Source organism: Crinia signifera, chromosome 6 (genome assembly GCF_055691185.1).
Source record: "Crinia signifera chromosome 6, ASM5569118v1, whole genome shotgun sequence".
In the NCBI taxonomy this organism is placed as follows: domain Eukaryota; kingdom Metazoa; phylum Chordata; class Amphibia; order Anura; family Myobatrachidae; genus Crinia; species Crinia signifera.
The window spans coordinates 114,225,975-114,243,516 of record NC_139222.1 but is presented as its reverse complement, the minus strand read 5'-3'; the positions used below and the strand labels follow the sequence as shown (position 1 = coordinate 114,243,516).

General features: G+C 39.6%; 1 protein-coding gene across 1 annotated transcript in view; it reads right to left on the bottom strand.

Annotated features, from left to right (window-relative positions):
• Window positions 1–7,420: 7,420 nt before the first annotated feature.
• Window positions 7,421–17,542, bottom strand: part of LOC146008000 (chloride channel CLIC-like protein 1) — a 338,327-nt gene continuing 328,205 nt past the window's right edge. Inside the window, exon 5 of the mRNA XM_083146841.1 lies at window positions 7,421–11,895. Coding sequence (XP_083002967.1) covers window positions 11,632–11,895 — 264 coding nt within the window. The 3' untranslated portion in view covers window positions 7,421–11,631. The remainder of the gene's footprint in view (window positions 11,896–17,542) is intronic.

The window sequence follows — 17,542 nt, the reverse complement described above, 5'->3', positions numbered from 1 at the left end:
GATATCCTCCTCCCCTCTCACTGCCAGCAGCTCTCACCTCTTGCTTCTACCAGTGGGCCATGCTGTCCTTTTTTTCAGCTCCCTAATGACCTCAAAGGCCAGCTCCATTGCCATGCCCTCCCAGCCAATCAGAGAAGCCTATCCTCACAACCAATCAGCCAGCACCCCACCAGGAGAGCCAATCAGTGCCTAGCAATGTGTAATAATCCCAAAAACCCGGGTCTTTCCTTTCAGACAGCCGGCGACCAGGGTTTTTGGAATACAGACCCGGGAAAAACCCAGGTAAATACCTTGGTCGAAGTCCCGGAACTTTAGACCCGTGTTGACCCTTTCAGACAGAAGAAAAACCCGGGTCGACACGGCAAGAGCAGGGAAATTCCCGGGTCTTTTTTTCTGTCTGAAAGGGGTATAAATCAGGCTGTGGCTTTGGGGGCAATGACAGAAATACATTTTTGGACCCTGAAGTTTAAATTGTTATGGTGGCCCCTACACAAACCTCTCACAGAACTGACACCCATCAATTATCTCCCAGCACCCCTCTAGTAATCATTTCACAGACAGCCCCATTTCAATAATCACATCACAGAACCCTTTAGTAAATCCTCACAGCACCCTCCTCAACAACCAGCACACACTACCTTATTAGACGCCTCTTGTTACATGCTCCTTCTCACCTTTCATTGCTCCCAGCCTCCTACCTATGACAGGCCCTCTCAGGCTCCACCAGTCCTAGGAATGTTTCAAAGGGAATTCTGCAGGCTGTAGGGAATTGTAGTTTTAAGGCAAGAATAATAAAAAATAATCAAATTGTTGGTGTTAAAATGCCCAAGCGAAATGAATGAGAATTCTAGCACTAAAACAATAATTATTTAATAACACCCGCTAAAACAACCATCATTTTTGTTGAAAAATTCCCACAACAAATAACAAAAGAAAATATCCAGAATTAGGGTCCCTGAGATAAATGCAAGGTTGATAAAGAGAGATAAACATCCAGCCAATCAGCTCTTTACTGACTTTTTCAAACACAGCATGTAACATGGCAGTTAGCAGGTGATTGGCTGGACGTTTATCTCTCTTTATCACCCTTACATGTATCTATTGTTAAGGCTTAATACATCTGCCCCACTGTGTGTGATGACACAGGAACCCATTCTGTGCTATCAGTTCCATGTTCTCCAAGAGACAGAATCTTACAATAAACAGGATATAACTAGAGACAGCATTTGATAATAGCGAACACTGTCTTCAGTCAAAACCAATGCGGGTAACAATCTGGGCAAAATTTCAGATAAAGACTATCCTTCCACAAACTGACCAGAAAAGGTGCACATTCTGTACAGAAGGCATTCCCAACCACGGTCCTCAAGGCACACCAACAGTGCAGATTTTAGTGATATCCAGGCTTGAGCACAGGTGACAATTAGTATCTGAAGAATTCTGATTAAACCATCTGTGCTGAAGCCTGGATATCACTAAAACCTGCACTGTTGGTGTGCCTTGAGGAACGTGGTTGGGAATGCCTGCTGTACAGAATCCATTACATTACTGTAATCACCATGATTGCCGGCCAAGTCTCCTCACATACATGGAAGTACATGGGGACTGTGGAAATCTGGGTTGTGTGCCAGGCTGGATGAAAAAAAAGCTGAACATAACAGATAACCAGGAGAATGACATAAAACCATCTTAAGCAGCCACAATAGTTTTGCAGAATACAGTGTTATTTTATATACAGTTAAAATATTTGTAAAAAAAAAAAACGTTCTATTTTCAGTTGGCAAGGAAATAGAATTCTGAGGAACCAACCTGTTTTGCTGTCCTGGTTCTTGCCATCTCCCTTGAGAAAGCGGTCTATTCATATGTACATTAGGACTAGCAGTCAGTGCATTGTGAGTATTGGCACATGTAACTTTCCAGTTTCTACACTACAACTGCCAACATCTCCTGAATATTATCTATGTTGGGAAATATCAATGTGTCTATGATACTAAAGTCAATGGAAGAATATCAAGATACCATTATTATTTGTACTCTACTTAGGATTTACACATAATACAAAACATAAGAAGGAGCTAATATATATGTAATTTTATTAGAAAAATAGCTTCTTCTAATTCCACAATATCCTTCCTGTTGATACAAGGAGCCATTTAGTCTAAAAATATAAAATCATTGCCTCTGGCGTTTGTGTACAGAGCCCCATGCACATCCAAAGCAAATCTGTAGTGAGCTGGATAAACACACATATTGCATTACAATGACAAAGAGCTTCCAAAATAAAAATAAAAACACTCCTGATATTATTAAACTGGCTCCCAACTCATTATTAAAACACTGTAAACAGAACAAAGTTCCAAACCTAAAAAAATTGTGTTGTATTTAGTTTAACTAGAGAAATGGGAACATTCCGGAAAACTAGAAACCATGAAATGTGCATATCTACGCATATTTGCAAACAATTCTAAGAGATGCAGGGGCGGCGTAAGTGGAACTTGAGATCTAGGAGCCAGGACTCAGCGTAGGATAGGACTTGAAGAGACGGAATGGGTGGCCACCACACTGCCTCCATTTTCCATGTCACTGACTGCGGTGCAGTGTGGCGTTGAAGGGCAAAGGGAGGTTTGGAGACTTGTCAGAGCCTTCCTGGCTGCCAGGTATCTTTCTCCAGGGATATGGAACATGTCAATGTGGTGGTCACCCCTTCCCTCACCTCAGTCCTTTTATTCTATCCATGGAAGCTTCGGCCCTCCAGACTAGAACAAGGAGCTGCTGTCTGCTTATTGGTAGGAATTGGTGTGTGTCTGTGTATATATGTATTTGTTTATGTGTGAGTTTATATGTGTCCATGTGTGAATCTATATATGAGTGTAAAGTGTGGGGCACCATGACATGAGCCTGCTCCGGGTGTCATGGCTCCACAATACGACTCCCCAGAGATGACTGTTAGTAGAGGCTGAAGGCATTTTACTAGCATGGTGCAGAGCATCATCATTTGCACTGGATGGAACAAAGCTAATTTTGGATAGCTTATTACACATTTACACCCCTTTAATAAACTAGGGGATTTAAAAGTACTTAAAAATGGGAAATTCAGTGCATCCAAAAGTCATACACTCCAAGCCTGATCTAGAGGTGGCTGCACTGCAACTCTAAATCTGTGGACAATTGTCTTCTACTAAGACGCCAACTAGCTTTATTACTAACCTGACATGCACCATCTCAGACTACACCTTCTGGAGGTGCAGCTTCTCCTTCTGCACATGGCCACATGTTTTCTTGCGATTCGGAAGGATCTGCCCAATATATCAAATGAAATGTGGCCAAATCGTACCTGCTTGACTTTATCACATCAGGGCCGTAGGTGTGTGCCAGCGGTGCCGTACCACTGGGACACACATACACTCTGTAGAGCATTGAAGCGCCAGGCAGGAGAGGCACTCTACCCGCTCTGCACCTTGGAGACTCCTGGCAGCTAGGGAGAGAGACTGCAGAAGCAGCTCTGTGGCGGGCAGGCAGGAAATTTGAAAACTCCCAAGTTTCCTCCCCACCACTACCGCAGCTCCCTGTGAGTACTTTTTACATGTGATTTATCACATGTTAAAAATGGCACAAGTGCCAAATCGTATGCAGTCCTCCCGGGGAGATGCCAGGAAGATTGAAGGGAAATCAAGTCCTACTTGTCACTCAGACAAGTTGAGCCTGTGTATGGGGACTTTAAAAGCTTTGTAACAAATTGTGGGTATAATAACTGTTTATGTCTCAGGATGCTTTATTTTATCTTTAGGAAGCCAACTTGCTATCATATGGCTTTTAAAGAGCCATTTTACCAGACATTGAAAATGATTACAGTATATTTTAGCCTTCAAATGTGACATGAGGGAGAACTATTTGGCAACTGAAGCTGACATAGGTTATAATGACTTATAATGACATCGCAGGGTGTCTCAGATTTTATGTCTCAGGCAAAAGGCCCAATGGCAGCCTTTCTTACTTAGTAGGGGCATCGTCCATCAAGTTTTCAGATATATCTTATTATGCAAACAAGGTCACAGATAGTCCTCAGTGACCGACTCAGGAAAGTGCCAAATCGGTACATTTTTTCAGAGCTCCTGATTTTTTAGATTCTTCATTCTAACTCTTTACTCCAGGTCAACATTTTCTGCTTCAGCTTGAGGGTGCAGATTTCATATTTCAAGTTGTAAGTGCTGATACAATTTCATCTGCTTTCTATAACTTTTTTTTCACCACTGATTTTAAAAATGTTGAAGCTTCTCGGCTTCCAGAGCTGTGCAGTTGGAGGCCATGCTTGCCTGACCTTTGCAATACTGAATAACCCCTGTAAGTTTTAGAAGTAGTACTATGCTTTTTTAGGAATTAAGCATACAATCATAATATTTGCTGACAGAAAACATAACTGGTCCAGGTTGGATGTGCTTCTGTGTAGGACTAGCTGCTTTCCTTTCCCATGTGACTACCTAGAAAGATGACCAAAGACGCCAACAACAAACCATTCAATCCTTCCCAGAAATACTTTGGTTAAAAAGAAGTGTCTCTTCTTTAACTGGCTTTCTGTGGATGTGAAGTGTTTAGTCATTGTACACAAATGATAACTGGCTTGGGTGAAGCTACAAAATGAAACAGCAGCATAAATATAACAATAATAGTAGTTACCATCAGTGTAATCTCCACCCGACAAAACCAGATACTTGTAAGACAGCGTAAGTAGCATGTATACAGATGCTCTTACCCATGGGCCATATTTATTAAATAATTTCCTTCTTTGATGGTAGCTCAACCTCCTGTACATTGCAAATAAGTGAGTGACTTGTTTAGGAATTTTCACTGCTTATTTTGGAATTCAACAGGAAATTATTTTCAATTTAGACTAAAACATGCAAATAATGATTGTGGTTTGTAAGACTTAAAAAGAAAGCCTGGGACTTTTCTCTTGGAGGAGGAACGATAATTTAATAAAGTTTTCTGTAAGTGTTTACAGAACAAAATCATGTTACATAATTTATTACAGCGATACAACACGTCTCTTCTATTCTGATTCTTCAGGCCTACGAACCTCAGCAGTTGTCCACTTCATGCCACAGGAAATGCCCACAGAGGGCAAGATCAGAAAATAATACTCTTTCTTTAATAATTGTAGTCTCATATTAAATTCTTAACTTGGGAACAAAGTTAGATTGATCAATACGTACAGGTTATATTATATAGCCACTTTAGACTTTGTAAGACTATACAAGTCAAAATGGTTGTACCAAACCATCTCTGAGGTGCTGCAAGATTTCCATAGGTGATCCATTAGAAAAATGATATGAGCTTCCAAGATTTCTACAAGCAATTGATGATCTACGATGACAATATTTTCATGGATTACCAATGGGCTATACATAATGTGCCTGCAAACGAGCGCTTTACAGGCAACATAGCATGACTGGATTTTTATGCAGTAAAGCGGATCATTTTTACAGACATCCAAGACTTAAGTATAGGATTAACCCTATCGTGAATGTGTGTGTACATGTTGTAAGGAATATAGATTGTAAGCTTCACTTCGGCAGGGACTGCCACGAATGGCTAAATATTCTCTGCAAAGCGCTGCAGAGTACGTGCGCACTATATGAATAACTAGTAATAAATTATAGAGTCTAGCAGAACCAGCATGTACTGTTGACATTTTTTTAGACATACTAATTGTCCAAGCATGGCAATAAACATTTGAAACAGAGACCCCATTGATTTATTGCAGTGCAATTTAACAGTCTAGGTTTTAACAATATCCATGCATGAGCAGAGATACTAAATCAAATTAAATGAGGTACTACATCTGGGTGATATATAGTAAACAATATGCACAGTACTGATATCGTTAATGATATAATGTGAACATACAGATGGAGCCCTCCCCAGCCAGCCTTCTCTGGATAACCATGGTGAGCCAAGGCCCACTGTTCTCAGCTGCAATACAATACATACCGTGTTTCCCCGAAAATAAGCCCTACCCTGAAAATAAGCCCTAGTCAAATTTCATTATCTGGTGTTCAGTCAATAGATTCTAGCCCTGCTATACCCCCCTGATCCCCCACTCACACCTCCCCCCCTCACCTCCGCTGTGTAGGTAAAGCACAGGCTTCTTCTGAAGCCACTTCTATTCCCGGTCCCAGGGATGCATTGCGGTGCGGCGCGTGACATCACCGCGCACATCATGCAGCTGCAGCATGGAGCTGTGGCACAGCAAAGAAGAGCCGGACAGCATTGTGACTTAAAGGAGTACTGGGGTATGTTTACCTTTATCACGGAGGACTGGGGACATGTTTATTACCATAAGGAGGACTGGGGGCATGTTTACCGGTATAATTTAGGACTGAGGGCATGTTTATTAAGGAGTACTGGGGTATGTTTACCTGTAGCAAGAAGGACTGTGGGCATGTTTATTAAGTAGGACTGGGGGCATGTTTATTAAGGAGGACTGGAGGCATGTTTTTGACATTTGCTGTCAATGTTCATTAAAATAAGCCCTACCCCGAAAATAAGCCCTATGGTGTTTTTTGTTAAGTGTTTTATTATCGGGGAAACACGGTAGTACAATACAGTAGGGGATTAGCAGAGTAATCGGTACTTATAGTATGTAATATCTGGGCTCCCGGTTTTCTTATGAGACCGCGTCCGCTCACCACGCTTCGGGCACGGTGGCTCGCTGCGCTCGCCACACTATATAAAATCAACTCCATGCGTAGTTGGATAGTAGGGGTATGAAAAAATGGGGTGCATTTAACATGGGAGCCCAGATAATACATAAGTACTTAATCCTATTAAAGGGCTAGATGAGGATGGCTCCATCTGTAGGTCAGTGTGTATGCTCAATATCATTAATGACCTCCCTGTCATTACATGCAGCTGCATGTACAGACGACGGCATGTACGGTGTGGGTGGGGGGGGGGGCAGTTGATGCCACTGCCCAATATCGGTCAGTATGTATTCGTCATATTGTTCTCACATGGCACCGCTGATATAGTTAACTATATCGGTGGCTGCAGGAATCACTCAGTGTGTACGCAGCTTAAACTAAACCACCAGTGCTCAAGCATGGTTATCCTTAAAATCTGGATTGGTCATTTGCTTTGGGGACTGTTTGGTAACCGCTGATTTATTATAAGCCACAAATAAACAACCATGGTATGAGAGAAAAACTGTTAATATTAATGCATGACAAGTTACATTACACTGTGGTGCTGTTTCAATGTCAAGTATTATACTCTAGCACAGGCATGTCCAACGTTGGCCCTCCAGATGTTGTGAAACTACACATCCCAGCATGCTTTGTCACAGTTTTGCTATTAGAGAATGCTAAAACTATTGCAAAGCATGCTGGGATGTGTAGTTTTACAACATCTGGAGGACCAACGTTGGACATGCCTGCTCTAGCACATCAGACAGACGAGATTACAATACTGAAAACTACACAGAAAATGAATACGGGTTCACAAAATATGAAAAGGTCATTCATCTCGCATCCAAATAAATTGCATGGCAATCATGGCCATTGAATTTACAAATTAGAAGTGCATTTTATTTTTTAGACTGAGCATATTATTGCCAATGTACAATCGAAGGAGTGTGGTGGTCTTACATACAATACAATTATTAGAACATGATAAAATACAATTTCAAAATCCCGACAACTTTTAATGTTGTTTTACATGAGTTCTGTAATTTGTCAGACGCCGCCCACAGCCCCGCTGAATGTCCGCACCCCGCCAGCCGAATCCATTCCCTAGTATGCGTTCGCATAAACATCCACTCGCATGGGGACGCACAGGAGAGAAATAATTTGATGGTCACTCACCATCAAATGTTTTGGTACTTATGTATTATCTGGGCTCCCATGTTAAATGCACCCCATTTTTTCATACCCCTACTATCTAACTACGTATGGAGTTGATTTTATATAGTGTGGCGAGCGCAGCGAGCCACCGTGCCCGAAGCGTGGCGAACGCACGCGGTCTCATAAGAAAAACGGGAGCCCAGATATTACATAAGTACCAATGTTTTTTCTCCTGTTCTCTAATAAGTCATTCTAAACTGATTATTCTGGCCGCGGATGGCTGAATTCGTGGTGGGCGTGACATCATGGGACGTCAGCCGCCCGCACCAAGCAGGCATCGACATGCCTGTGTTCCCACCCTTTTTTGTGGGCACGCCGATGAAACGCTGGGCAGTCCCCTGCATCCAGCTCCTGACGCCCCTCCTGGAGCAAACACACCGGCGAGGGTGATACTCACCAAAGGCGTTCGAACGGGGTTTTGCTCATGTGCAAACTCCAAAAAAAGGCCAGGGGAGCTACAAGTGTGTCTGAATCACCCCATAGTCAGTACAGTAATGACTTAAGAGTTTTTACATCTCGATCAGCCCAGCAATTGGGAGTTATTTCTAATCCATCACTACTATACCTCTACTTAGTACCACTGTCATTGGGGTGAACGGCAATTATAGTGTCAAATGGTAAGAGGGCAGCTTAGTGCTGACACTATGCACACCCCCTACCCTGATCATTTCAATTAAACTATTGTTTAATAATTGTTTTAACTGTATGAAACAGAGGTGAACAGTAGACAAAATCCAGAGCCAAAAGCTTGAGAAGTTAAGCTGGGTACACATTAGATGATTTTACAGACGATGTGGATGATAACAAGGGGTTACAAATGACAAGGGTTTGCGTAGCATCAGCTGGAAGCTACGCTATTTGCCGGGCGGGAAGCAGATTTTGAAAAGACTTGCCGGATGCTGAATTCTCTCAGCCAATCAGCATCCGGCAAGTATTTTCAAAATCAGCAGCGCTTCCCACCGCCAGGCGAATAGCGTAGCTTGTTACAAGTAAAAGGAAAGTCACCGCTGCCCATCCCCGGACCCCGCTGCAAATAGGTATGTCTGCGCGGGGGATTGCGACCCCCGCTGCACATAGGTAGGTCTGCGGGATGGTCGCTCAGCCTCCGGGCCAGGGGCAAGGCAGTCATTTGGTGTGTGTGTGTCCCAGGGAGGAGGTGTAGCGACCAAATTACTTCCTTGCCCCGAGCGCTGGAAAGCCTAGTTTCGCCCTGTCTCTCTCTCTCATATATATATTGTCTATATGAAAAAAAAAAAAAACTGTGTGCAAAAAGATGTGACAAACTGAAACAAGGGAACTATATAGTCCCCAATTAAGTGCAAACCCAAAGCAGTTTCAAAATTGGATTAAAGTCCAGCACTCAGATCCTCTATATCACCCGGCATCCCTGTTTTCCAACCCCAAAGGGTTCCTGAGTCCAACAGGGAAAACTTTGTCTACAAAATCGAAAACAGGCACTTCATGCAGATATTTTTGTAAAACTTATTTTTAATAGTTGCACATATAAGACAAATGAGGGATGGGTCACGTACCACAGTCAGCGGTACACAGACCGCAAGCAATTAGCGTGAGAAATAACGTTGGTGCCGGTAACACTCACATCCACACTCCTTCGTTCTCGGCTGTGGTACGTAACCTCTATAAAGTTATCTGAATCGAGCAAACCCCTTTGGATGGTACTACACATCTTTGTAAAACCAGAAGGAATGAACCATAAATGTCCGTTATGAATTCATGCTTTATATAAAATACTACACAAGGGACATGAAGTCTCATAACTAATAAAAGTTACTCTAAAGCAGTTTTTAGAAAATTATTAAATCTACATTACATTTACTAATGTAACCCCACCGACAACACTTGTGTAAAGTGACTTATTAATCCAAACAAACATTGCCACTAAATCTCTGCATAAAAAAAACAAGAAAAAGTCAGTCCTCAGGACCCCACACAGTTCACGTTTTCCAGGTCACCCAGTAGGTGCACAGGTGCACTCATTACTGACTGACACATTTGAAAAGATCCACAGGCGGAGCTAATTATTTCACAAGACCTGCAAAACATGCACTGTGTGGGGTCCTGAGGACTGAGTTAGAAAAACTGGCCATTAAAAAAAATTAGGGGGCAGCACATGGGATCCATGGAATGTCCATTTCATCATTTCTGGATTACTGCTGCAAATACAATGAATTCTAGGGGACACCCTTTCCAACTCAGTAATACATACATTGAATTATCCCTTGTTTAAAAGCAGGTGCAATTTCATGGGCTATTTATAAGAAAATATTTGTTCTTATTAATAAGATACATTCAATGACCGCATCTTAGCCAGTAAAAAAGCTTTGCGACATCCTCTATGACAGTCTGTTTGCTATTGGTGTCTCATACCAACATGGCAATCCAGGAAATCGTCTAAAGTCCAACATTATTGACAAGCTACTGCAGAACACGGCCACAACACGGAAAGCTGCACACATGGGATTTAATACTCATAATCAGAAATTCTATATATGCACCTTATACCTAATAAGCATATGTAATACCACACCACAAGGTAGACTCATGCGACTGATACTATGAACTTCATTTTTAATTTTCTACAGACTTGACGACCAAGTAATCTGTATATACAATTGTATGACCCCCTACTAATAGAAACCTAACATACTCCATGTGTACCATGTAGAATAAAACCACTTACCATGACACTATGGGACATATCTAGTTAGCAGTAATTGCTTACCCAGCGACTACAGTAAATCTCAGTGCTGCCCAATTCGATTATATACGGCAGTCATGTCCAAACTATGGCCCTCCAGCTGTTGTGAAACTACAATTCCCACCATGCCTTGCCATAGTTTTGCTATTAGGGAATGCTAAAACTCCGGCAAGGCATGATGGGGTGTGTAGTTTCACAACAGCTGGAGGGCCACAGTTTGGACATGCCTGATATACGGGAACCCCATGTACCAAGCCCTAACGGGTGGATTTCCCCTTGCAGGTACTGTGAGGAAAAAATCTGCATTAAGTGCGATCTCTGCATTTAATGTACAGGGAGTCCCATAAATTCCAGTACTTTGCTTTTTAGATAGAGCGCACTGCCTTCACATTTACTGCACAGGAAAAATGCAGAATAATTGAATTGCTCTGTGAAACCTGAGGCTATTTAACGTGCTATAAACATTATACTAGTGTGCTACAGGTGCAATAATGTGCGGAAACACTATTGACTGGTATAAAGTATAGATCATTGCTGGTTCTGGTGCTGACCTGGAGGATGAAGGACTAAAGAACCAATTGGATTGTCATTCTGTGCAGTGTACCGGGTATCAATGCTAGTAAGCAGGAATGATAGCAAAGGACAGCAGATAGAAATTTAAATAGGCATGAACAGGACACAAATGTTTTCTTTTGTCTGAAACTTAAAAATAAATCACCTCTCCAGTGTCCATAGTAACACAATAGAGTCACAGTATGGTCACATCTTTTTATACAAACTGTCCGTACAACTTCTCTTCTGCTCAATCTTTTGTATTACTTTATATTTTTGAGGTATTTTTGAGCAATTTTCAATATACCCAGCTTTTTATAAATGTGTGTTTAGTAATCTTCGTAAAAGAAAAAAAAGGTCCTAAAAAAGATTGTATATTACATAAGCAGTGTAAACAATATTCTCTTGTGCACACGTATATTAACGACAGTCTGTGCTGCTTTTCTGAATAGAATAGCAAAACTAAGTCTTATATCTTAACGATCCCCCAATGTTCCTGGACCTGGTGGGCAACCTAGTCCGATGACACGTGGCTACTGGTACGTTCTTTCTCCTAGTGTAGACTGGAACCAGCATACTGATGAAGAACAGTGGAAACAAGAGGAAGACGGGTAACTGCCACTGGCTGGGAATTTCTTTCATTATATTCCGGAAGCTCCTCCCAATTGTATGGCTGAAAAGTTCCAAAGGGTGAACAATGAGCCTCCCAATAATAGAGCTGATGGCCTAGAGAGAAAAGGGTAGAAATGAGAGAAAATAGAGGTACAGAATGCTTGAGCAGTTTGCATATATTACTGCTCAACATCTACGGTATGAAGGCCATTACAGGCCAGGCACTTATCAGAAACTACATGAGATGGCTTACCATGGTCATAGATCGAACAAACTTGCCTTGATCTAATGGTTCACATTAGTAGTACAGTATGTAACAGGTAGGTTCATAGACCACAAAAAGTTATGATAATAATAATCTGATTATTTTGGTCTACTTCCTAATTATTCTGAAAACACAACAGATTATGCACTGAATTCTGCTATATAGCTGGTGGTCAGTGACAGCATGGCAATATCACAGAGCTAGTTGCAGTGGTATACTACAGTCTAAATATCTGTCTTATTCATTCTGCTAGATCATGCTAATAACACAGATTAAGGGGGTTATTCTGGTTCACTCGCAAAGGCACAACCACTCTCCAATCGAAAAAATCATATGCACTACAGGTGGGACTGATGTAACATGTACAGAGAGAGTTAGATTTAGTTGGGGTTTGTACTTCAAACTGATATCTATATTGCAGTGTAAAAATAAAGCAGCCAGTATTTACCCTGCATAGAAACAATAAAACACCCAAATCTAACTCTCTCTGCACATGTTAACTCAGCCCCACCTGCAGTGTATATGGTTTTGTCCATTAGAGAGTGATTGTGCCTTTGCGAGTGAACCAGAATAACCCCCTAAATGCACTTCATGTCAGTTTGTGTACGTAACAAGAGTGTTATAAAAACAATCTACTGTAAATGAAAAAATAAATACCCAAGGGCTCAGTGACTCAATATATTGGTTCACTAAATGATCTGTTTAAGTTCCATATGTCTTGTTTATGTGACGACAGAGAGTGAATACGGAATTGATCACCTCAGCATCTTTTTAACATTGTTCGTATCCAATTCTCTCACTGTCACAGTAGAACACTCTTCACTGAAGTAAGTGGGATGTATGTACTTACCTGGGGAGAGAAGTGCAGAACTAAAGGGAAAGGAGGTAAGAGGCTAATCTTAAAGGATAGCCACAACTCTTGCATTCTAGTTATATCTATTCGGTTGGAATATGCATGGCTGTGCTTCCATACATAAATATTTGTAAGGCGCACTTGTAACACACACACATATCATACTGTTTGTTCTTATAATAGTGCTATTGTGCATTTTTTTATATATATATAAAATAAACTCTTATATGTTTTAAAGAGAACTACGTCTTGTATACAGGTATCTGTAGTCGCTTACACCTCTATCCAACCAATTATATATATATATATATATATATATATATATATATACACATACAGTATATATACACACACACACACACAAAATGGATAAAGAATAGCTCTCCAATATAATTCACAGCTCCTGGGTGCAAAGTGACACGCTGCACTCCAATGCCTTTTTACTCCAATGTTTCATATGCTCACAGCATCTTTTTCCAAGGAAAACAACATCATTTTCTGACCTTAAATACACAAAATAAAGACCCAGCGTGCAGAGAGTCCACTGTTAAAACTGAAATAACGCATCAATAATTATATACTTTTGTTATACTCTGTTTTCTCAAATATTGTTATTATTGCTGCAGATGACTTTAGCTTGTTGCACAATGTACTATTCATTGCGTATGAGGCCTTCCCTTTGCGCTAAACAGTTATTATATGTTAGAAGCAGCAGCCATTTTGTTAGGCATGACTTGCATATATCGTTACAAGATGGCGTGTGGAATCAGAATACTGCTGAAATAAGTAATTTCTTATGAGATATTGTTTTGGATTTCTGGGTTTAAGAATGCCTTATTGATGTAACAGAGGACAAGGGCAGACAGCCAGTCTGCACAGTTTTGTCTAGAAATGGGAACAAACTATATGGGAACAAGGCCACACATGCGTAGACCCACAAGGCCACTGAAGTTGGGTGTTGGGTTAATTATGACATCATGATTGAAAGCAGAGCTTGCCAATAAGACTCAATGCTTATGAGTAATTAATTAATTAATGTGATAAAGGTTTAAATATCAGAGTGATAGAGGGAGGAGGAAGGCAGTTGAGAAAGAACAAGGAAGCACAGGGGGCTGGAGGTAATTATGAAGGAGGTTTAATCATGGCTGATCACTGTCCTTGAAAGGTGTCCATTTTGATTTGATTTAGAATTACTGTTTAAGTATTAGTTAATCAATTTTATGTTTCTTGTGTTAGTCTGCATTTGCAAATATCTGTAATGAAGCTATTCTTTAAGTAAAGCATTGTCATACCTTTTATAACAAGGTTGTGTGGGTGTGCAATCATTTCAGCGTTGCCGTTTTATTTAAAGGTAATAAGGTAAATATATACAAGTTTGGGTTATCAATCATATCTAATCTTATCAGATAAATATCTGCTTTATCAGTTGGAGGCCCCAGCGAGATTCAATGATGGTTGGTGTCCATATTTTATCAGTTATTGAGAAGATCAAAGTTTGAAAAAAAAATTAGCTATTGGAAAAAAAAAAAAAAATGTGTAGAATTTTTTTTAAAGTCGGTGCATTTATGTACCCTAATCTTCTCAAACATCTGTTAAGGTATGGTAATCCACAATTACTTGAAGCAACTTCGCTATTTATTATAAAACAAATAGATCGTAATTTAAGGCATGGAAAGACAACGCTGCATTTTGCAGACTGTCAGCTTGCTAAACCCCCCCGCATCGCCCATTTCTTCTCTGTGTCAGAGAATAGATAAGGAGAGCTGCGAGAAACTTGGCAAGAAGTTGTAAACAACATTGCTTGGGTCAGGAAGAGTATTTCTTTAGTTTATTTGCAAAGCATGCAGACTATAGCAAGCATATTGGTATAAAGGTTATGCTGGCAATAAATTTTCTACTTTTTAAAAAAAAAATATTCTTTAAATGACAGTATTTTTTTGTTTGTTTTTATTTTTTGACCGCGGTTGGATTGTTTGGTGTATATTGTCTGCTGAGGATATTGCTGAAGTAACTAATCTGTAGCGGTTGTTCTGATAATTAGAGTTCTTTGTTTGTCCAATCTATAAATTTTAAAGAAGTTGCATATATTTGTTGTAGGTTTTCCCGTGCTTATAATTTGGTGATTAGAGATAGGTAGAGGAGATTGTGCATTTTTGCATTTCTTCCTGGTTGACTGGCCAGCAACATGTGGAAGAAATGGAATGCATGATTTATCCATAATCTGTATTGTTTGGAAACCCCCGGATTGTCTACTGTATGGTTTATATAAGAAAATGTTAATAAATAATTAAGTATACGTTGCATTGTTAGAGCTAGCAAGCAGTCGGATTACAATAACAGTTTGAGCTAATTTCTTTATATCCATAGACAGAGGTTAGTTAAAATACAGAGTTTAAAGGAGTAGACGCTAATATTGTAAGCCAAGTAACAGTTCATTTTTACCACCAGAATAAATAAAGTTAATTGGAATATTGTTTATAACAAAGTAAGATCGAGTTTATCTCATTGTAAAGTTTTTTTGGTTTCTTGTCTTGCGGAGATGAAGTACGTAATGTAGGACTGATGTTTTTCTGCTATGGGTTTTTGATTTAATTTTTTTTGGTTTATTAAACAAAGCAGCTGTGAGTTGGAAACTCTAAAGTGATGGATTCAGTTGATGTAATGCGAGATAAGGAGTTGTCCATGTTAGGTGAAGAAACAGGAAATGATCATGTGAATTCAATGTTTTTTTCATTTAATGAGTAATACATTTTGGATAAGAAAAGTGATATATATATATCGATGAGATATAAGTCCAATATAACATCTATTCTTAAAGGTTCATATTGATATATTAGACCATGTTTTCTGTTGGCAATTTCTGTTGCCTATTTGTTTGATCTGGATACATATATTGAATCAGATATACCTTGAGTAATGCGCAGATAAATCCTGGGTTTATTTTTATTCTTATGAATGGAAGGTAATCAGTGATAACTGACTCAAGGCTGTGGGGTTTTCTTTAAGCCAATTTTTGTTTTGTTTTTGATTTGTGTTAATTTAATTTTGTTTGTTTTGAAAGGGGGAGGGTACTAAATTGATAGAGTATCTTAAGGGGTTAATACTGTGGCCACAGTTAGCTAGATAACCAAGGGGGATAGTGATCTAAGCGTGTAATGATTGCTTAGACAATGTGCAGATATGGTAACAAAGAATGACATATTGCATATAATTTTTTTTGATTTGATGAGTTGATTTTTTCCTGTGACAGTGCTGACCGGTAGCGAGATTCACAGGGGGGTATCTGCCACCTACGTACAAGGTAGAATATATGGGGAAACATAATAAAAGAAGACAGGGTGGGGGTGGCACACGTGACTACTGATAACAGAGGACAGTAGATGAAACACCAGGCTGATAACAGAGATGGACAGTAGGTGGCCCACTATACTGATAACAGAGAAGGACAGTATGTGGAAGGCGTAGGTGTGATAACAGTGACAGACACATAACGCAAGGTTAGGTTTTTTTGGGGAAATTTTTCATTTATTTTATTTACATTTTTGTCTTTGAAAGAGGTAACACCTTTTTAAGCATTTGTATGGGATCACAGAAAGTTCTGAGTATGTGACTAGTGTGAGCAAGTGAGAAGGAATAGAAAATACTATGCTGGTCATAGTTAGTTGAAATTGGCGATGATGATGCACCTGTGAGATAATGATTATTTGATGAGAGTGAACGCGCAATGGTCTGGTGACAGGTGGTGAAAGCTTCAAGAATTGAGATAGTATATCCCACTAACCCACATATGTTTGGAAAGATTGTACTGTTTCACTGAGGGGTTAATTCTGTTCAGTGAGAAGTGAGGAGAGGTGATATGTCTTTTAGAGCCTTAGGGAGAAAAAGAAAAAAAATGGGGAAAAAAAAGAATCATTTTGAAATTTTTGTTTATTTTTGAAAAAAACAGAAGGGAAGAAGTTTTTTTCCAGTGATGAGGTGAGAGTAACATCAGAAATAACTCTGTAGGAGATTAAAGGCAGGAAATGGTTAATGAGATTGATAAGAGAGTAAAGTTTTATTCCTAAATGATGTGAAATATCCAAGGAGTGTTACAGAACTGTTTTCCATAACAAGGACATGAAAGATTTTAGAATTGAAGATATTGTTTACCCTTTTGAAAAAGCACAATGAATAGATTAAAGTTATTGCAATGTTTGAATGGGACAGTGATCAGCCATACCCAAGGATGACCTCCAGCCCCCTCCTCTCTGCTTCCCTCAAGTGATAATGTTGTTTTGTCAACATCTGTTTAAAAACTGCCATTTTTTTTTCTCTCCAAATGACAAATGCTAATATGATGTCAGAGCTTAATAATGCTATTGCTTTTGCTTGTTTTATTTAAACAAGCAGCCAATAGAGGTGTGACCATTCCAGAGAAAAGATTAATTTACAAATTGATGCATTTCATTTTGCACAGAAAAAGCAAGTGTTTAAAAAAAAAAAAAAATATTATTATTATTATTATTATTATTATTACTACTGAGCCACTAGAAATTATTTATAAAAAATATTGAGTCTGCAGGTACCTCTGCAGAATCCTTATCAAAGCCCTTATTGAAAAATATAGATTTTATAGTGATTATTATAAGATGCATATTGAGTTG